Raw genomic sequence first — 23,506 nt, 5'->3', positions numbered from 1 at the left:
GAAGACTTCCAGTTTGGTGGAGCAGCAGTAAGGGCTCTTCGATACGGCACGGTACTGTCTTTCCATGCTAGTCGGAAGACTTCCAGTTTGTTGTGGCGCCATTTCCGTTCCAATTTTCTGGAAGCTTGCTTCAGAGCTCGGGTATTTTCTGTATACCGAGGAGCTAGTTTCTTAGGACAAATGTTTTTAGTTTTTAGGGGTGTGTCTGCACCTAGGGTATTACACAAGGTTAAATTGAGTTCCTCAGTTAGGTGGTTAACTGATGTTTGTACTCTGACGTCCTTGGGTAGGTGGAGGGAGTCTGGAAGGTCATCTAGGAATCTTTGGGTTGTCCGGGAATTTATAGCACGACTTTTGATGATCCTTGGTTGGAGTCTGAGCAGATTATTTGTTGCGATTACAAATGTAATAAAATGGTGGTCCGATAGTCCAGGATTATGAGGAAAAACATTTAGATCCACAATATTTATTCCACAGGACAAAACTAGGTCCAGAGTATGACTGTGGCAATGAGTAGGTCTGGAGACATTTTGGACAAAACCCGATGATGGCTCCGAAAGCCTTTTGGAGTGGGTCTGTGGACTTTTCCATGTGAATATTAAAGTCACCAAAAATGTGAATATTATCTGCCACGACTATAAGGTCCGATAGGAATTCAGGGAACTTAGTGAGGAACGCTGTATACGGCCCAGGAGGCCTGTAAACAGTAGCTATAAAAAGTGATTGAGTAGGCCGCATAGATTTCATGACTAGATGCTCAAAAGATGAAAACGTAATTTTTTTGTTTGTTGGTAAATATAAATTTGCTATCGTAAATGTTAGCAACACCTCCGCCTTTGCGGGATGCGCAGGGGATATGGTCACTAGTGTAACCAGGAGGTAAGAGGCCTCCTTTAACACAGTCAATTCATCATGTTTCAGTCAGACCAATCACATCAAGATTATGGTCAGTGATTAGTTCATAAACTATAACTGCCTTGGAAGTGAGAGATCTATCATTAAGTAGACCTATTTTTAGATGTGAGATTTCACAATCTCTTTCAATAATGACAGGAATGGAGGAGGTCTTTATTCCAGTGAGATTGCTAAGGCGAACACCGCCATGTTTAATTTTTCCCAACTGAGCGAGGCACAGACACGGTCTCAATGGGGATAGGTGAGCTGACTACACTGACTGTGCTAGTGGCAGACTCCACTAAGCTGGCAGGCTGGCTAACAGCCTGCTGCCTGGCCTGCACCCTATTTCATTGTGAAGCTTGAGGAGTTAGAGCCCTGTCTATGTTGGTAGATATGAGAGCACCCCTCCAGCTAGGATGGAGTCCGTCACTCCTCAGCAGGCCAGGCTTGGTCCTGTTTGTGGGTGAGTCCCAGAAGGAGGGCCACTTATCTACAAATTCTATCTTTTGGGAGGGGCAGAAAAGAGTTTTCAACCAGCGATTGAGTTGTGAGACTCTGCTGTAGAGCTCATCATTCCTCCTAACTGGGAGGGGGCCAGAGACAATTACTCGATGCCGACACATCTTTCTAGCTGATTTACACGCTGAAGCTATGTTGCGCTTGGTGACCTCTGACTGTTTCATCCTAACATCATAAGTTGGTGATGGTACAGAGCGCATAGAGCGTGGCATGATAACAATATCCCTATACTATACTCTACACTCGCCAGTTTTAGCTTTAGCCAGCACCATCTTCAGATTAGCCTTAACGTTGGTAGCCCTGCCCCCTGGTAAACAGTGTATGATCGCTGGATGATTCGTTTTAAGTCTAATACTGCGGGTAATGGAGTCGCCAATGACTAGAGTTTTCAATTTCTCAGAGCTAATGGTGGGAAGCTTCGGCGTCTCAGACCCCATAACGGGAGGAGGAGAGACCAGAGAAGGCTTTGCCTCTGACTCCGACTCGTTGCTTGATGGGGAGAACCGGTCGGCCGAATGAGTGACATCGGTTGAGCATTTCTACAGCATTTCCCTCCAGAAACCATGAGAAAGTCGTCCGGCTGCGGGGACCGTGCAGAGGGGATTTATACTAATGTTACTATCTGTACTTACTGGTGGCACAGACGCTGTTTCATCCTTTCCTACACTGAAATTACCCTTGCCTAACGATTGCGTCTGAAGCTGGGCTTGTAGCACAGCTATCCTCCCCGTAAGGCGATCGTTCTCCTGTATATTATGAGTACAGCGACTGCAATTAGAAGGCATCATGTTAATGTTACTACTTATCTTCGGCTGGTGGAGGTCCTGGAGAACCACGTCCAGATAAAGCATCATGTTAATGTTACTACTGGTTGGCTGGTGGAGGTCCTGATGAACCACGTCCAGATAAAGCATCATGTTAATGTTACTACTGGTTGGCTGGTGGAGGTCCTGGTGAACCACGTCCAGATAAAGCATCATGTTAATGTTACTACTTATCTTCGGCTGGTGGAGGTCCTGTAGAACCACGTCCAGATAAAGCAACCGGGGTGAAAAAGTTTAATATAAAAATTTGAGTGAGGGGAAAAAATAAAACTGTGAAGTAGCAAAGTAACGTTAGCAACAAACCGCACAGCTGCACCTAAACAGAACATATTCTTATTTACAATGACGGCCTACCAAAAGACAAAAGGCCTCCTGCATGGATGGGGGCTTGGATTAAAAATAAATAAAAAACATAGGACAAAACACACATCACGACAAGAGACACCACAACACATCATAAAGACACTCAACCAGGAGAGATACCACAGACAGGAAACATGACACTCAACCAGGAGAGACACCACAGACAGGAAACAGGACACTCAACCAGGAGAGACACCACAGGCAGGAAATAAACTCAACCAGGAGAGACACCACAGACAGGAAAAAGGACACTAAACCAGGAGAGTAGCAAGACAGGAAACAGGACACTTAGCAACAAAGACACCACAGCTGCAGGAAAACAGAACATATTCTCAACCACTGAGATTAAAATAAATAAAAAACACCACAGACAGGAAACTTATTTACCAGGAGAGACACCAAAGACAAAACAGGACACTCAACCAGGAGACACTTGGACAGGAAACAGGACACTCAACCAGGAGAGACACCACAGACAGGAAACAGGACACTCAACCAGGAGAGACACCACAGACAGGAAACAGGACACTCAACCAGGAGAGATACCACAGACAGGAAACAGGACACTCAACCAGGAGAGACACCACAGGCAGGAAACAGGACACTCAACCAGGAGAGACACCACAGGCAGGAAACAGGACACTCAACCAGGAGAGACACCACAGACAGGAAACAGGACACTCAACCAGGAGAGACACCACAGACAGGAAACAGGACACTCAACCAGGAGAGACACCACAGACAGGAAACAGGACACTCAACCAGGAGAGACACCACAGACAGGAAACAGGACACTCAACCAGGAGAGACACCACAGACAGGAAACAGGACACTCGACCAGGAGAGACACCACAGACAGGAAACAGGACACTCAACCAGGAGAGACACCACAGACAGGAAACAGGACACTCGACCAGGAGAGACACTTTGAATGTGAGGTTGTTTTCCTGACACTACACTCCGAGGGCCCTCACCTCCTCTCTGAAGGCCGTCTCGTCGTCGTTGGTAATCAACCTGCCACTGTTGTGTTGTCTGCAAACTTGATGATTGAGTTGGAAGTGTGCATGCAGTCACAGGTGAACAGGGAGTACAGGAGAGGGTTGAGAACGCACCCTTGTGGTGCCCTTGTGTTGAGCATCAGCGGGGTGGAGATGTTGTTTACTACCCTCACCACCTGGGGACGTCCCGTCAGAAAGTCCAGGACCCAGTTGCACATGGCGTGGTCGAGACCCAGGGCTTAATGACGAGTTTGGAGGGTACTATGGTGTTAAATGCCGAGCTGTAGTCGATAAACAGCATTCTCACATAGGTATTCCTCTTGTCCAGATCGGTTAGGGCAGTGTGCAGTGTTGTTGAGATTGCATCGTCTGTGGACCTATTTGGGCGGTAAGCAAATTGGAGTGGGTCTAGGGTGTCAGGTAGGGTGGAGGTGATATGGTCCTTGACTAGTCTCTCAAAGCACTTCATGATGACGGAAGTGAGTGCAACAGGGAATAGTCGTTTAGCTCAGTTACCTTAGCTTTCTTGGGAACAGGAACAATGGTGGCCCTCTTGAAGCATGTGGGAACAACAGACTGGGATAGGGATTGATTGAATATGTCCGTAAACACACCAGCCAGCTGGTCTGCGCATGCTCTGAGGGCGCGGCTGGGGATGCCGTCTGGGCCTGCAGCCTTGCGAGGGTCGACACGTTTAAATGTTTTCCTCACGTCGGCTGCAGTGAAGGAGAGTCCGCATGTTTTAGTTGCGGGCAGTGTCAGTGGCACTGTATTGTCCTCAAAGCGGGCAAAAAAGTTATTTAGTCTGCCTGGGAGCAAGACATCCTGGTCCGTGACGGTGCTGGTTTTATTTTTGTAATCCGTGATTGACTGTAGACCCTGCCACATACCTCTTGTGTCTGAGCCGTTGAATTGAGATTCTACTTTGTCTCTATACTGACGCTTAGCTTGTTTGATTGCCTTGCGGAGGGAATAGTTACACTGTTTGTATTCGGTCATGTTTCCAGTCACTTTGCCCTGATTAAAAGCAGTGGTTCGCGCTTTCAGTTTCACGCGAATGCTGCCATCAATCCACGGTTTCTGGTTTGGGAATGTTTTAATCGTTGCTATGGGAACGACATCTTCAACGCACGTTCTAATGAACTCGCACACCGAATCAGCGTATTCGTCAATGTTTTCGTCTGGCGCAATACGGAACATATCCCAGTCCACGTGATGGAAGCAGTCTTGGAGCGTGGAATCAGATTGGTCGGACCAGCGTTGAACAGACCTCAGCGCGGGAGCTTCTTGTTTTAGTTTCTGTCTGTAGGCAGGGATCAACTAAATGGAGTCGTGGTCAGCTTTTCCGAAAGGAGGGCGGGGCAGGGCCTTATATGCGTCGCGGAAGTTGGAATAGCAATGATCCAAGGTTTTTCCAGCCCTGGTTGCGCAATCGATATGCTGATCAAATTTAGGGAGTCTTGTTTTCAGATTAGCCTTGTTAAAATCCCCAGCTACAATGAATGCAGCCTCCGGATATATGGATTCCAGTTTGCAAAGAGTCAAATAAAGTTTGTTCAGAGCCATCGATGTGTCTGCCTGGGTGGGAATATATACGGCTGTGATTATAATCGAAGAGAATTCCCTTGGTAGATAATGCGGTCTACATTTGATTGTGAGGAATTCTAAATCAGGTGAACAGAAGGACTTGAGTTCCTGTATGTTGTTTTGGCCACACCACGTCACGTTAACCATAAAGCATACGCCCCCGCCCCTCTTAACAGTTAAGAGACTGTTGCCCTGGTTACCAGACAGTACTCTAGCCTGCAGTTTAGAGACTGTTGCCCTGGTTACCACACTGTACTCTAGCCTGCAGTTTAGAGACTGTTGCCCTGGTTACCACACTGTACTCTAGCCTGCAGTTTAGAGACTGTTGCCCTGGCAACCACCCGGAACTCTAGCCTGCAGTTAAGAGACTGTTGCCCTGGTTACCAGACAGTACTCTAGCCTGCAGTTTAGAGACTGTTGCCCTGGTTACCACACTGTACTCTAGCCTGCAGTTTAGAGACTGTTGCCCTATGTACAGTACATAGTCTTTGAACACTGGTCGCTTTAATAATGTTTGCTCTTTCCATGACATAGACTGACCAGGTGAATCCAGGTGAAAGCTATGATCCATTATGGATATCACCTGTTAAATCCACTTCAATCAGTGTTGATGAAGGGGGGGGAGACAGAAGGATTTTTAAGCCTTGAGACAATTGAGACTGGGATTGTGTATGTGTGCTATTCAGAGGGCAAATGGTCAAGACAAAACATTTAAGTGCGTTTTAATGGGGTATGGTGCCAGGCGCACCGGTTTGAGTGTGTCAAGAACTGCAACTCTGCTGGGTTTTTCACACTCAACAGTTTCCTGTGTGTATCAAGAATGGTCCACCACCCAAAGGGCCTCCAGTCAACTTGACACAACTGTGGGAAGCATTAGAATCAACATGGGGCCAGCATCCCTGTGGAATGCTTTAGACACCTTGTAGAGTCCATGCACCAATGAATTGAGGTTGTTCTGAGGGCAAAGGGGGGTGCAACGTAATACTAGGAAGGTGTTCTTAATGTTTTGTACACTCAGTGTATATACTGTATTCTAGTCAAGGCCTATCCTATTTAACTGTCCTTAATGTGTATACATCCCATCACATATATATATATATATATATACCTTAAACTATAAACTGAAAGCATTCAGAACTCCCCCCTTTAATCCACAGTTAGTTACATTACAGCCTTATTCTAAAATGAATTAAATATTTTTTTCCCTCATTCATCTACACACAATACCTCATAATTGTGATAACATGCGTCTTGGTGAGAGGTGTAGGAGTCAGGCGCAGGAGAGCAGGGATGTCGGAGAAGCGTGTTTAATAATATAGTCCACCAATACAAAACGGCACAGACAAAATCCCAAAACGATGCTCTCGAATACTCAGAAACCCGTGCAAACGCACGGAGGAACAAACAGTTCCGACACTTTACATACACGTGCGTAATAGCGAAAAAACAACAAACATCAAATACAATCGAGTGCAATGCACACAAGTCTAATCCTGCACGAATTACGGCAGGTAACAGGTGCCCTATATACCCACAGAAATCAAAGCAACTGAAACCAGGTGTGAAAAGGAACGCAGACAAAACAACCAGAAAAAGAAAAAGGGAAAAGACCGGGATCGGTAGTAGACCGGCTAGTAGACCGGCTAGTAGACTAGTAGACCGGCTAGTAGACCGGCTAGTAGACCGGCTAGTAGACCGGCTAGTAGACCGGTAGACCGGCTAGTAGACCGGCTAGTAGACCGGCTAGTAGACCGGCTAGTAGACCGGCTAGTAGACCGGTAGACTAGTAGACCGGCTAGTAGACCGGCTAGTAGACCGGCTAGTAGACAGTAGACCTAGTAGACCGGCTAGTAGACCGGCTAGTAGACCGGCTAGTAGACAGAGACCGGCTAGTAGACCGGCTAGTAGACCGGCTAGTAGACCGGCTAGTAGCTAGTAGACCGGCTAGCAGACCGGCTAGCAGACCAGCTAGTAGACCGGCTAGTAAACCGGCTAGTAGACCGGCTAGTAGACCGGCTAGTAGACCGGCTAGTAGACCGGCTAGTAGACAGCCAAACTGTGCAATCGGGGGAAAAGGGCCTTGGTCAGAGAGGTGACCAAGAACCTGGTGGTCACTCTGACAGAGCTCCAGAGTTCCTCTGTGAAGATGGGATAACCTTCCAGAAGGACAACCATCTCTGCAGCACTCAGTAAAAGGCACATGACAGCCCTCTTGGAGTTTGCTAAAAGGCACCTAAAGAACTCTCAGACCATGAGAAACAAGATTCTTTTGTCTGATGAAACCAAGATTGAACTCTTTGGCCTGAATGTCAAGCATCACATCTGGAGAACCTGGCACCATCCCTACGGTGAAGCATGGTGGTGGCTCCATCATGCTGTGGGGATGTTTTTCAGAAGCAGGGACTGGGACACTAGTCAGGATCGAGGGAAAGATGAACGGAGCAAAGTACAGAGAGATCCTTGATGAAAACCTGCTCCAGAGCGCTCAGGACCTGACTGGGGCATAGGTTCACCTTCCAACAGGACAACGACCCTAAGCACACAGCCAAGACAACGCAGGAGTGGCTTCGGGACAAGTCTCTGAATGTCCTTGAGTAGCCCAGCCAGAGCCCGGACTTGAACCTGATTGAACATCTCTGGAGAGACCTGAAAATAGCTCTCCATCCAACCTGACAGAGCTTGAGAGGATCTGCAGAGAAGAATGGGAGAAACTCCCCAAATACAGGTGTGCCAAGCTTTTAGAGTCATACCCATGAAGACTCAAGGCTGTAATCGCTGCCAAAGGTGCTTCAACAAGGTACCGAGTAAAGGGTTTGAATACTTATGTAAATGTCATATTTCAGTCTATAAATTTGCAAAAATGTCTAAAAACCTGTTTTTGCTTGGTCATTATGGGCTATTGTGTGTAACAAAAAAATTCTATCAATTTTGTAAGGTAACAAAATGTGGAAAAAGTCAAGGGGTCTGAATATTTTCTGTATATTCCAGACTGACGTGGCTCGTTCTAATATTTATATATTTCATAATTCCTTTCTTTAGATTTTTGTGATTTGTGTGTATTGTTTTGTATTGTTATGTATTACTGCACTGTTGGAGCTGGGAACACAAGCATTTAGTTAGATATTACTGCACTGTTGGAGCTGGGAACACAAGCATTTAGTTAGATACTACTGCACTGTTGGAGCTAGGAACACAAGCATTTAGTTAGATATTACTGCACTGTTGGAGCTAGAAACACATTTAGTTAGATACAGCATTTAGTGAACACCAGCATATTACTGCACTGTTGGAGCTAGGAACACAAGCATTTAGTTAGATATTACTGCACTGTTGGAGCTAGAAGCACAAGCATTTAGTTAGATACTACTGCACTGTTGGAGCTAGGAACACAAGCATTTAGTTAGATACTACTGCACTGTTGGAGCTAGGAACACAAGCATTTAGTTAGATATTACTGCACTGTTGGAGCTAGGAACATAAGCATTTAGTTAGATATTACTGCACTGTTGGAGCTAGAAACACCAGCATTTAGTGAGATACTACTGCACTGTTGGAGCTAGGAACACCAGCATTTAATTAGATACTACTGCACTGTTGGAGCTAGAAGCACAAGCATTTAGTTAGATATTACTGCACTGTTGGAGCTAGAAGCACAAGCATTTAGTTAGATATTACTGCACTGTTGGGGCTAGGAACACAAGCATTTAGTTAGATACTACTGCACTGTTGGAGCTAGGAACACAAGCATTTAGTTAGATATTACTGCACAAGCATTTCGCTGCACCCACGATAGCATCTGCTAAATATGTGTGTGTGATCAATACAATTTGGAGGGATGGATGGATGGAGGGAGGGAGGGATGGATATAGGGAGTGAGGGAGGGATGGATGTAGGGAGTGAGGGAGGGAGGGAGGGATTTAGGGAGGGAGGGATGGATGGATGGAGGATGGATGGAGGGACGGAGGGAACACAAGCATGGATGGAGGGACGGAGGGATTGCTCAGGGTCAGGGAGTAGCTAGTCCTTCAAAGCCACTTTCCCTTTCATCTCGTCAAAAGTATTGATAGAAGTAGGGTGCCATTTGGAACGTTGCCCCCCCAGCATCCTCCCCCCAGTGTTCAGGAGCTGCTATCAGTCATCCACATCAGCCCTCCATATCAGCCCTCCACATCAGCCCTCCATATCAGCCCTCCACATCAGCCCTCCATATCAGCCCTCCACATCAGCCCTCCATATCAGCCCTCCACATCAGCCCTCCACATCAGCCCTCCATATCAGCCCTCCATATCAGCCCTCCACATCAGCCCTCCACATCAGCCCTCCATATCAGTCCTCCATATCAGTCCTCCATATCAGTCCTCCAAATCAGTCATCCATATCAGCCCTCTATATCAGCCCTCCATATCAGTCATCCATAAGAGTCCTCCATATCAGTCCTCCATATCAGTCCTCCATATCAGTCATCCATATCAGCCCTCCATATCAGCCCTCCATAAGAGTCCTCCATATCAATCCTCCATATCAGTCCTCCATATCAGTCCTCCATATCAGTCCTCCATATCAGTCATCCATAAGAGCCCTCCATATCAGTCATCCATAAGAGTCCTCCATATCAGTCATCCATATCAGCCCTCTATATCAGCCCTCCATATCAGTCATCCATAAGAGTCCTCCATATCAGTCATCCATATCAGCCCTCTATATCAGCCCTCCTTATGAGTCCCGTATCAGCCCTCCATATCAGCCCTCCATTACAGTCCTCCATATCAGTCTTCTATATCAGTCCTTCATAACAGTCCTCCATATCAGCCCTCCATATCAGTCCTCCATAAGAGTCCTCCACATCAGCCCTCCATATCAGCCCTCCACATCAGCCCTCCATATCAGCCCTCCACATCAGCCCTCCATATCAGCCCTCCATATCAGCCCTCCATATCAGCCCTCCATATCAGCCCTCCATAAGAGTCCTCCATATCAATCCTCCATATCAGTCCTCCATATCAGTCCTCCATATCAGTCCTCCATATCAGTCATCCATAAGAGCCCTCCATATCAGTCATCCATAAGAGTCCTCCATATCAGTCATCCATATCAGCCCTCTATATCAGCCCTCCTTATGAGTCCCGTATCAGCCCTCCATATCAGCCCTCCATTACAGTCCTCCATATCAGTCCTCTATATCAGTCCTTCATAACAGTCCTCCATATCAGCCCTCCATATCAGTCCTCCATAAGAGTCCTCCATATCAGTCCTCCATAACAGTCCTCCATATCAGCCCTCCATAAGAGTCCTCCATAACAGTCCTCCATATCAGTCCTCCATATCAGTCCCATCCATTATCAGCCCTCCATATCAGTCCCTCCATAAGAGCCTCCATATCAGCCCTCCATATCAGCCTCCATATCAGCCCTCCACAAGAGTCCCATATCAGCCCTCCATCATCAGCCCTCCATAAGAGTCCTCCATATCAGTCCTCCATAAGAGTCCTCTTTATCAGTCCTCCATAACAGTCCTCCATATCAGTCCTCCATAACAGTATCAGCCCTCTATATCAGTCCCTCCATAACAGTCCTCCATATCAGCCCTCCATATCAGTCCTCTATATCAGTCCTCCATACCATAACAGTCCTCCATATCAGTCCTCCATAAGAGTCCTCCATATCAGTCCTCCATATCAGTCCCCCATATCAGTCATCCATATCAGTCCTCCATATCAGTCCTCCATATCAGCCCTCCATATCAGCCCTCTATATCAGCCCTATCAGCCTTCTATATCAGTCCTTCATAGAGTCCCATATCAGCCCTCCATAAGAGTCCTCTTTATCAGTCCTCCATAACAGTCCTCCATATCAGTCCTCCATATCAGTCCTCCATCCATAACAGTCCTCAGTCCTCCATATCAGTCCTCCATAACAGTCCTCCATATCAGCCCCATATCATCCATATCAGTACTCCATATCAGTCCTCCATATCAGTCCTCCATATCAGTCATCCATAAGAGTCCTCCATATCAGTCCTCCATCCATATCAGCCCTCCATTTCAGCCCTCTATATCAGCCCTCCTTATGAGTCCCATATCAGCCCTCCATATCAGCCCTCCATAAGAGTCCTCCATATCAGTCCTCCATAACAGTCCTCCATATCAGCCCTCCCCTCCATATCAGCCCTCCATAAGAGTCCTCCATAACAGTCCTCCATGTCAGTCCTCCATATCAGTCCTCCATATCAGTCCTCCATAAGAGTCCTCCATATCAGTCCTCCATATCAGCCCTCCACATCAGCCCTCCATATCAGCCCTCCACAAGAGTCCTCCATATCAGCCCTCCACATCAGTCCTCCATATCAGTCCTCCATATCAGTCCTCCATATCAGTCCTCCATATCAGTCCTCCATATCAGTCATCCATATCAGCCCTCTATATCAGTCCTCCATAACAGTCCTCTATATCAGTCCTCCATAACAGTCCTCCATATCAGCCCTCCATATCAGTCCTCTATATCAGTCTACCATAACAGTCCTCCATAACAGTCCTCCATAAGAGTCCTCCATATCAGTCCTCCATAACAGTCCTCCATATCAGTCCTCCATATCAGTCCTCCATATCAGTCATCCATAAGAGTCCTCCAAATCAGTCCTCCATATCAGCCCTCCATATCAGCCCTCCTTATGAGTCCCGTATCAGCCCTCCATATCAGCCCTCCATTACAGTCCTCCATATCAGTCCTCTATATCAGTCCTTCATAACAGTCCTCCATATCAGCCCTCCATATCAGTCCTCCATAAGAGTCCTCCATATCAGTCCTCCATAACAGTCCTCCATATCAGCCCTCCATAAGAGTCCTCCATAACAGTCCTCCATGTCAGTCCTCCATATCAGTCCTCCATAACAGTCCTCCATATCAGTCCTCCATAAGAGTCCTCCATATCAGTCCTCCATATCAGTCCTCCATATCAGCCCTCCACAAGAGTCCCATATAAGCCCTCCATAAGAGTCCTCTTTATCAGTCCTCCATAAGAGTCCTCTTTATCAGTCCTCCATAACAGTCCTCCATATCAGTCCTCCATAACAGTCCTCCATAACAGTCCTCTATATCAGTCCTCCATAACAGTCCTCCATATCAGCCCTCCATATCAGTCCTCTATATCAGTCTACCATAACAGTCCTCCATAACAGTCATATTGAGTCTCTATATCAGTCCTCCATAACAGTCCTCCATAACAGTATAAGAGTCCTCCATATCAGTCCTCCATAACAGTCCTCCATATCAGTCCATATCAGTCCCATAAGTCCTCCATAGTCCTCCCCTCCATATCAGTCCTCCATATCAGTCCTATATCAGTCCATATCAGTCCTCCATAACAGTCCTCCATATCAGTCCTCCATAACAGTCCTCCATATCAGAGTCCTCCATATCAGTCATCCATAAGAGTCCTCCAAATCAGTCCTCCATATCAGCCCTCCATATCAGTCCTCTATATCAGCCCTCCTTCCCATGAGTCCCATATCAGCCCTCCATATCAGCCCTCCATATCAGTCTCCATAACAGTCCTCCATATCAGTCCTCCATAAGAGTCCTCCATGTCAGTCCTTCATAACAGTCCTCCATAACAGTCCTCCATATCAGCCTCCATAAGAGTCCTCCATATCAGTCCTCCATATCAGCCCCTCCATATCAGCCCTCCATAAGAGTCCTCCATATCAGTCCTCCATAAGAGTCCTCTTTATCAGTCCTCCATAACAGTCCTCCATATCAGTCCTCCATATCAGTCCTCTATATCAGTCCTCCATAACAGTCCTCCATATCAGCCCTCCATATCAGTCCTCTCAGTCCTCCATATCAGTCCTCCATAACAGTCCTCTCCATAACAGTCCTCCATAAGAGTCCTCCATATCAGTCCTCCATAACAGTCCTCCATAACAGTCCTCTTATATCAGTCCTCAGCCCTCCACATCAGCCCTCCATATCAGCCCTCCATAACAGTCCTCTATATCAGCCCTCCATATCAGTCCTCCATAAGAGTCCTCCATATCAGCCTCCATATCAGTCCTCCATAACAGTCAGCCTCCATAACAGTCCTCCATATCAGCCTCCATATCAGTCCTCCCTAACAGCCCTCTATATCAGTCAGCCTCCATAAGAGTCATATCAGCCCTCCATATCAGCCCTCCATCAGCCCTCCAGTCAGCCCTCCATATCAGCCCTCCATATCAGCCCTCCACATCAGCCCTCCACATCAGCCCTCCACATCAGCCCTCCATAAGAGTCCTCCATATTCGCCCTCCATATCAGCCCTCCACATCAGCACTCAATATCAGCCCTCCATATCAGCCCTCCATATCAGACCTCCATAAGAGTCCTCCATATCAGTCCTCCATATCAGTTCTCCATATCAGTCCTCCATATCCGTCATCCATAAGAGCCCTCCATACCATTCCTCCATATCAGTCATCCATAAGAGTCCTCCATATCAGTCCTCCATATCAGTCCTCCAAATCAGTCCTCCATATCAGTCATCCATATCAGTCCTCCATATCAGTCCTCCATATCAGCCCTCCATATCAGCCCTCTATATCAGCCCTCCACAAGAGTCCCATATCAGCCCTCCATAAGAGTCCTCTTTATCAGTCCTCCATAACAGTCCTCCATATCAGTCCTCCATATCAGTCCTCCATAACAGTCCTCTATATCAGTCCTCCATAACAGTCCTCCATATCAGCCCTCCATATCAGTACTCCATATCAGTCCTCCATATCAGTCCTCCATATCAGTCATCCATAAGAGTCCTCCATATCAGTCCTCCATATCAGCCCTCCATTTCAGCCCTCTATATCAGCCCTCCTTATGAGTCCCATATCAGCCCTCCATATCAGCCCTCCATAAGAGTCCTCCATATCAGTCCTCCATAACAGTCCTCCATATCAGCCCTCCATATCAGTCCTCTATATCAGTCCTCCATAACAGTCCTCCATATCAGCCCTCCATATCAGTCCTCTGTATCAGTCCTCCATAACAGTCCTCCATATCAGCCCTCCATAAGAGTCCTCCATATCAGTCCTCCATAAGAGTCCTCCATAAGAGTACTCCATATCAGTCCTCCATATCACTCCTCCATAAGAGTCCTCCATATCAGCCCTCCATATCAGTCCTCCATAAGAGTCCTCCATATCAGTCCCCCATATTAGTCCTCCATGAGAGTCCTCCATATCAGTCCTCCATAAGATTCCTCCATAACAGTCCTCCATATCAGTCCTCCATATCACTCCTCCATAAGAGTCCTCCATATTAGCACTCCATAAGAGTCCTCCATATCAGTCCTCCACATCTGCCCTCCATAAGAGTCCTCCATATCAGCCCTCCATATCAGCCCTCTATTTCAGCCCTCCTTATGAGTCCCATATCAGTCCTCCATATCAGTCCTCCATATCAGTCATCCATAAGAGTCCTCCATATCAGCCCTCCATAAGAGTCCTCCATATCAGTCCTCCATATCAGTCATCCATGAGAGTCCTCCATATCAGTCCTCCATATCAGATCAGTCATCCATAAGAGTCCTCCATATCAGTCCTCCATATCAGTCCTCCATATCAGTCATCCATAACAGTCATCCATAACAGTCATCCATAACAGTCATCCTCTCTGCTTTTTCTTGTTTCAGATCTTAAGAAGAGCAGATAAAAACGGTAAGAATTCACAATCTCTGTCTTTCTCTCTCTCTACCTCCTCTCATGATGTCTTTAAGGCTGTGGGATGGATTTTAGTTATTTGAAAACATGCACTTTATTTCTCAATGAAATCTATGTAATTGTTGCTCTCTCCTCTCTCTAATGCTGTTGCTTGCTGCCGTTGTCATGGAAATGGCAGGACCGACTGACAGCTCGATACTTGAAATTGTTTTATATTTCACAAAGCTTCTCATAGTAGAACTGCTGACTAAATATTCAGACCCTTTACTCAGTACTGAAGCACCTTCAGCAGCGATCACAACTGGGTATGACGCTACAATTGGCACACCTGTATTTGGGGAGTTTCTCCCATTCCTCTACAGCTGTTTTCAGGTCTCTCCAGAGATGTTCGATCGGGTTCAAGTCCAGGCTCTGACTGGTCCACTCAAGGACATTCAGAGACTTGTCTCGAAGCCACTCCTGCGTTGTATTAGCTGTGTGGGTCATTGTCCTGTTGGAAGGTAAAACATTCGCCCCAGTCTGAGGTCTTGAGTGCTCTGGAGCAGGTTTTCATCCATTCTCTCTACTTTTCGCCGTTCATCTTTCCCTCGATCCTGACTAGTCGGCCAGTCTAACTCCAGTCCAACTCCAGTCTTTTATCCAGTCTAACTCCAGTCCAACTCCAGTGTTTTATCCAGTCTAACTCCTGTCTAACTCCAGTATTTTATCCAGTCTAACTCCAGTATTTTATCCAGTCTAACTCCAGTGTTTTATCCAGTCTAACTCCAGTATTTTAACCAGTCTAACTCCAGTATTTTATCCAGTCTAACTCCAGTATTTTATCCAGTCTCCATATCAGTCCTCCATAAGAGTCCTCCATAAGAGTCCTCCATAAGAGTCCTCCATAACAGTCCTCCATATCAGTCCTCCATATCACTCCTCCATAAGAGTCCTCCATATCAGCCCTCCATAAGAGTCCTCCATATCAGCCCTCTATATCAGCCCTCCTTATGAGTCCCATATCAGTCCTCCATATCAGTCCTCCATATCAGTCATCCATAAGAGTCCTCAATATCAGCCATCCATAAGAGTCCTCCATATCAGCCCTCCATATCAGTCCTCCATATCAGTCATCCATATCAGCCCTCCTTGTGAGTCCCATATCAGTCCTCCATAAGAGTCCTCCATATCAGTCCTCCATAAGAGTTCTCCATAACAGTCCTCCATAACAGTCCTCCATATCAGTCCTCCATATCAGTCCTCCATAAGAGTCCTCCATAACAGCGTAATAACAGTTTAACTCCAGTCTAACTCCAGTGTTTTATCCAGTCTAACTCCAGTCTAACTCCAGTCTTTTATCCAGTCTGACTCCAGTCTAACTCCAGTCTTTTATCCAGTCTAACTCCAGTATTTTATCCAGTCTAACTCCAGTATTTTATCAAGTCTAACTCCAGTATTTTATCCAGTGTAACTCCAGCATTTTCCCCAGTCTTTTATCCAGTCTGACTCCAGTATTCTATCCACTCTAACTCCAGTATTTTATCCAGTCTAACTCCAGTATTTTATCCAGTCTAACTCCAGTATTTTATCCAGTCTAACTCCAGTATTTTATCCAGTCTAACTCCAGTATTTTAACCAGTCTAACTCCAGTATTTTAACCAGTCTAACTCCAGTATGTTATCCAGTCTAACTCCAATATTTTCCCCAGTCTTTTATCCAGTCTGACTCAGTATTCTGTCTAACTTTTCCAGTATCCACTCTAACTCCAGTGTTTTATCAGTCTAACTCCAGTATTTTATCCAGTCTAACTCCAGTATTTTAACCAGTCTAACTCCAGTATTTTAACCAGTCTAACTCCAGTATGTTATCCAGTCTAACTCCAATATTTTCCCCGGTCTTTTATCCAGTCTGACTCCAGTATTCTATCCAGTCTAACTCCAGTATTTTATCCAGTCTAACTCCAGTATTTTATCCAGTCTAACTCCAGTATTTCATCAGTCTAACTCCAGTATTTTATCCAGTCTAAACTCCAGTCTTTTCCCCAGTCTTTTATCCACTCTAACTCCAGTATTTTATCCAGTCTAACTCCAGTATTTTATCCAGTCTAACTCCAGTATTTTATCCAGTCTAACTCCAGTATTTCATCAGTCTAACTCCAGTATTTTATCCTGTCTAACTCCAGCATTTTCCCCAGTCTTTTATCCAGTCTGACTCCAGTATTCTATCCAGTCTAACTCCAGTATTTTATCCAGTCTAACTCCAGTATTTTATCCAGTCTAACTCCAGTCTTTTATCCAGTCTAACTCCAGTCTTTTATCCAGTCTAACTCCAGCATTTCCCCAGTCTTTTATCCAGTCTAACTCCAGTATTTTATCCAGTCTAACTCCAGTATTTTTTTATCCAGTCTAACTCCAGTGTTTTATCCAGTCTAACAGTGTTTTATCCAGTCTAACTCCAGTGTTTTATCCAGTCTAACTCCAGTGTTTTATCCAGTCTAACTCCAGTATTTTCTTTTATCCAGTCTAACTCCAGTATTTTATCCAGTCTAACTCCAGTTTTTTCCCCAGTATTTTATCCAGTCTAACTCCAGTATTTTATCCAGTCTAACTCCAGTCTTTTATCCAGTCTAACTCCAGTCTTTTTCCAGTATTTTATCCAGTCTAACTCCAGTATTTCATCAGTCTAACTCCAGTATTTTATCCAGTCTAACTCCAGCATTTTCCCCAGTCTTTTATCCAGTCTGACTCCAGTATTTTATCCAGTCTAACTCCAGTATTTTATCCAGTCTAACTCCAGTATTTTATCCAGTCTAACTCCAGTATTTTATCCAGTCTAACTCCAGTCTAACTTTTTTATCCAGTCTAACTCCAGTGTTTTATCCAGTCTAACTCCAGTATTTTATCCAGTCTAACTCCAGTATTTTATCCAGTCTAACTCCAGTATTTCCCCAGTCTTTTATCCAGTCTAACTCCAGTGTTTTATCCAGTCTAACTCCAGTGTTTTATCCAGTCTAACTCCAGTTTTTTCCCCAGTCTTTTATCCAGTCTAACTCCAGTATTTTATCCAGTCTAACTCCAGTGTTTTATCCAGTCTAACTCCAGTATTTTAACCAGTCTAACTCCAGTATTTTATCCAGTCTAACTCCAGTATTTTATCCAGTCTAACTCCAGTATTTTATCCAGTCTAACTCCAGTATTTTATCCAGTCTAACTCCAGTATTCTATCCAGTCTAACTCCAGTATTTTATCCAGTCTAACTCCAGTATTTTATCCAGTCTAACTCCAGTCTTTTATCCAGTCTAACTCCAGTCTTTTATCCAGTCTAACTCCAGCATTTTCCCCAGTCTTTTATCCACTCTAACTCCAGTATTTTATCCAGTCTAACTCCAGTATTTTATCCAGTCTAACTCCATTATTTTATCCAGTCTAACTCCAGTATTTCATCAGTCTAACTCCAGTATTTTATCCAGTCTAACTCCAGTCTTTTATCCAGTCTTTTATCCACTCTTTTCTCCAGTATTTTATCCAGTCTAACTCCAGTATTTTATCCAGTCTAACTCCAGTATTTTATCCAGTCTAACTCCAGTATTTCATCAGTCTAACTCCAGTATTTTATCCCGTCTAACTCCAGCATTTTCCCCAGTCTTTTATCCAGTCTGACTCCAGTATTTTATCCAGTCTAACTCCAGTATTTTATCCAGTCTAACTCCAGTATTTTATCCAGTCTAACTCCAGTATTTTATCCAGTCTAACTCCAGTACTTTATCCAGTTTAACTCCAGTATTTCATCCAGTCTAACTCCAGTATTTTATCCAGTGTAACTCCAGCATTTTCCCCAGTCTTTTATCCACTCTAACTCCAGTATTTTATCCAGTCTAACTCCAGTATTTTAACCAGTCTAACTCCAGTATTTTATCCAGTCTAACTCCAGTATTTTATCCAGTCTAACTCCAGTATTTTATCCAGTCTAACTCCAGTCTTTTATCCAGTCTGACTCCAGTATTCTATCCAGTCTAACTCCAGTGTTTTATCCAGTCTAACTCCAGTATTTTATCCAGTCTAACTCCAGTGTTTTATCCAGTCTAACTCCAGTGTTTTATCCAGTCTAACTCCAGTATTTCATCCAGTCTAACTCCAGTCTTTCATCCAGTCTAACTCCAGTATTTTATCCAGTCTAACTCCAGTATTTTATCCAGTCTAACTCCAGTATTTTATGCAGTCTAACTCCAGTGTTTTATCCAGTCTAACTCCATTATTTTATCCAGTCTAACTCCAGTGTTTTATCCAGTCTAACTCCAGTGTTTTATCCAGTCTAACTCCAGTGTTTTATCCAGTCTAACTCCAGTGTTTCATCCAGTCTAACTCCAGTATTTCCCCCAGTCTTTTATCCAGTCTAACTCCAGTGTTTTATCCAGTCTAACTCCAGTGTTTTATCCAGTCTAACTCCAGTATTTTATCCAGTCTAACTCCAGTGTTTTATCCAGTCTAACTCTAGTCTTTTATCCAGTCTAACTCCAGTCTTTTCCTCAGTATTTTATCCAGTCTATCTCCAGTCTTTTATCCAGTCTAATTCCAGTCTTTTCTCCAGTATTTTATCCAGTCTAACTCCAGTATTTTATCAGTCTAACTCCAGTGTTTTATCCAGTCTAACTCCAGTTTTTCCCCAGTATTTTATCCAGTCTAACTCCAGTATTTTATCCAGTCTAACTCCAGTGTTTTATCCAGTCTAACTCTAGTCTTTTATCCAGTCTAACTCCAGTCTTTTCCTCAGTATTTTATCCAGTCTATCTCCAGTCTTTTATCCAGTCTAATTCCAGTCTTTTCTCCAGTATTTTATCCAGTCTAACTCCAGTATTTCATCAGTCTAACTCCAGTATTTTATCCCGTCTAACTCCAGCATTTTCCCCAGTCTTTTATCCAGTCTGACTCCAGTATTTTATCCAGTCTAACTCCAGTATTTTATCCAATCTAACTCCAGTACTTTATCCAGTTTAACTCCAGTATTTCATCCAGTCTAACTCCAGTCTAACTCCAGTCTTTTATCCAGTCTAACTCCAGTCTTTTATCCAGTCTAACTCCAGTCTTTTATCCAGTCTAACTCCAGCATTTTCCCCAGTCTTTTATCCACTCTAACTCCAGTATTTTATCCAGTCTAACTCCAGTATTTTATCCAGTCTAATTCCAGTATTTTATCCAGTCTAACTCCAGTATTTTATCCAGTCTAACTCCAGTATTTTATCCAGTCTAACTCCAGTATTTTATCCAGTCTAACTCCAGTATTTTATCCAGTCTAACTCCAGTATTTTATCCAGTCTAACTCCAGTATTTTATCCAGTCTAACTCCAGTATTTCCCCCAGTCTTTTATCCAGTCTGACTCCAGTATTCTATCCAGTCTAACTCCAGTGTTTTATCCAGTCTAACTCCAGTGTTTTATCCAGTCTAACTCCAGTGTTTTATCCAGTCTAACTCCAGTATTTCCCCCAGTATTTTATCCAGTCTAACTCCAGTGTTTTATCCAGTCTAACTCCAGTGTTTTATCCAGTCTAACTCCAGTTTTTTCCACAGTATTTTATCCAGTCTATCTCCAGTATTTTATCCAGTCTAACTCCAGTGTTTTATCCAGTCTAACTCCAGTCTTTTCCTCAGTATTTTATCCAGTCTATCTCCAGTCTTTTATCCAGTCTAATTCCAGTCTTTCATCCAGTCTAACTCCAACACATTCGCATGTAATGTTTGTTTATGTTACTAACTGGGCCAAACCGCATCAGTCCCTCTGTGTGTGTGTGTGTGTGTGTGTGTGTGTGTGTGTGTGGGGGGGGGTGTGTGAATGAATAATATATTTTCTAACCAAATGTCCAATAAAGTATTTTTTCCATTCCCAACTGTTTTGTGCTCCAGATGATGGGAAGTTGTCGTTTGATGAGTTCAGAGCCTACTTCCATGATGGAGTTTTGACATCCGATCAACTGAAGGAGCTCTTTAACACCATAGACACTCACAACACAGAGTAAGTTCTAGAATTATCTCTCTGGCTTTGACTCTCTCCCACAATACTCTCTCTGTCTCTGGCTTTGACTCTCTCTCACAATACTCTCTCTGTCTCTGGCTTTGACTCTCTCTCACAATACTCTCTCTGTCTCTGGCTTTGACTCTCTCTCACAATACTCTCTGTCTCTGGCTTTGACTCTCTCTCACAATACTCTCTGTCTCTGGCTTTGAATCTCTCTCACAATACTCTCTCTGGCTTTGACTCTCTCTCACAATATTCTCTCTGTCTCTGGCTTTGACTCTCTCTCACAATATTATCTCTGTCTCTGGCTTTGACTCTCTCTCACAATACTCTCTCTGTCTCTGGCTTTGACTCTCTCTCACAATACTCTCTCTGCCTCTCTTGAAAAAAGAGTGAGTCTTGGAAAACATGAATCTACAGGTATCTGTTTTCTATTATATTATCAATATTATATTAACATATTATATAAAAAATATTATATTAGCATATTAACATATTATATTAACAACTTTATATTAACATACTACATTAACAAGGTTTTATTAACATATTATATTAACAATATTATATTAACATATTATATTAACACAACATATAAACACTATTAACAAGGTTTTAGTAACATATTACATTAACATATTATATTAACATATTATATTAACATATTATATTAACAAGGTTTTATTAACATATCATATTAACAATATTATATTGACATATTATATTCACAATATTATATTAACATATTACATTAACATATCATATTAACAATATTATATTAACATATTACATCAACATATCATACTAACAATATTATATTGACATATTATATGAACATATTATATTAACATATTATATTAACATAACATATTAACAATATTAACAAGGTTTTATTAACATATTACATTAACATAACATATTAACAATATTATATTAACATATTACATCAACATATCATATTAACAATATTATATTGACATATTATATTCACAATATTATATTAACATATTACATTAACATATCATAGTAACAATATTATATTGACATATTATATTAACATATTATATTAACATATTATTTTAACAATATGCTACCGATTTCATTTAGGAGATACATTATTGTTGGTGTTTATTACATTATCTAACATTATCTAGCTCACATTATAATGTCCTTTACAGAACAACACATAGATGATGAGGGGAACAGGAGTGTCTGCCTGTCTGACACAGCCACGGGGCTGAACCTGTCTGTCTGTCTGTCTGTCTGTCTGTCTGTCTGTCTGTCTGTCTGTCTGTCTGTCTGTCTGACACAGCCACGGGGCTGAACCTGTCTGTCTGTCTGTCTGTCTGTCTGTCTGTCTGTCTGTCTGTCTGTCTGACACAGCCACGGGGGCTAAACCTGTCGGTCTGTCTGTCTGTCTGTCTGACACAGCTGCGGGGCTAAACCAGTCTGTCTGTCTGTCTGTCTGTCTGTCTGTCTGTCTGTCTGTCTGTCTGTCTGTCTGTCTGTCTGTCTGTCTGTCTGTCACAGCTACGGGGCTAAACCAGTCTGTCTGTTGACACAGCTACGGGGCTGAACCTGTCTGTCTGTCTGTCTGTCTGTCTGTCTGTCTGTCTGTCTGTCTGTCTGTCTGTCTGTCTGTCTGTCTGTCTGTCTGTCTGTCTGTCTGACACAGCTACGGGGCTGAACCTGTCTGTCTGTCTGTCTGTCTCTCTGTCTGTCTGTCTGTCTGTCACAGCTACGGGGGCTAAACCAGTCTGTCTGTCTGACACAGCTACGGGGGCTGAACCTGTCTGTCTGTCTGGCAGAGTTTCAGTCTATAGCAGAGATCATCAACAAGATTCAGCCGAGGGCTGTTTTTTTTTTGTTGAGTGGATGTTCAGGGGGCAGGAACATAATTACAAATAATTTGTAGACTGCAAATTGACCGCAAGAAGCCCAAACAGATATAATGTTAGACTAAAACATCATCATTTTAAACCTTGATTACATTGCATCTCTCTATTATTCATGGGAATTACTGGGAACAGATTTCTTAAATTAAAATCAATTGGAGCTGATTTCCTGGTGTTTTTACAGTCTTTTATGTCCAACAATGAAAAACTATATATATATATATATATATATTTTTTTTTTACTCTGAAAATTTTAAGGCCAAATTCGACCCGCAGGCCACCAGTTGCGGAACCCTGATCTATAGTTTATTTATTAGCCACTCTCCTGGAGCCAATATCTGCATCCCAAATATCACCTATGGGCCTCAAAAGAGGAGACAGGGTTCCATTGGACGCAGTAATGTCGACAGGAAAAGATTAATGAGTGATGTCCTCTTAGCGTGAGGGGTCTCTCTCTTTCTCTCTGTCTCTCTCAATTCAATTCAAGGGGCTTTATTGGCATGGGAAACATGTGTTAACATTGCCAAAGCAAGTGAGGTAGATAATATACAAAAGTGAAATAAACAATAAATATTAACAGTATTATATATATACACACAGTGTTGTAACAATGTACAAATGGTTAAAGTACACACGGGAAAATAAATAAACATTTATCTCTCTGTGTCTCTGTCAGCTGTATGTTTCCATCTCTCTGAACCCTCAGTCCTCCCAGCTGTATGTTTCCATCTCTCTGAACCCTCAGTCCT

At 43.6% G+C, this 23,506-nt stretch overlaps 1 protein-coding gene across 1 annotated transcript in view; it reads left to right on the top strand.

Annotated features, from left to right (window-relative positions):
* Positions 1–23,506, top strand: part of necab1 (N-terminal EF-hand calcium binding protein 1) — a 98,648-nt gene that overhangs the window by 9,541 nt on the left and 65,601 nt on the right. The window contains exons 2-3 of the mRNA XM_042295061.1: positions 14,846–14,870; positions 20,751–20,859. Of these exons, the coding sequence (XP_042150995.1) occupies positions 14,846–14,870; positions 20,751–20,859 (134 nt within the window). The remainder of the gene's footprint in view (positions 1–14,845; positions 14,871–20,750; positions 20,860–23,506) is intronic.

Source organism: Oncorhynchus tshawytscha, linkage group LG13, assembly GCF_018296145.1.
Source record: "Oncorhynchus tshawytscha isolate Ot180627B linkage group LG13, Otsh_v2.0, whole genome shotgun sequence".
In the NCBI taxonomy this organism is placed as follows: Eukaryota; Metazoa; Chordata; class Actinopteri; order Salmoniformes; family Salmonidae; genus Oncorhynchus; species Oncorhynchus tshawytscha.
Note: the sequence above shows the minus strand (reverse complement) of the source record. Positions and strands in the feature narration are given on the sequence as shown.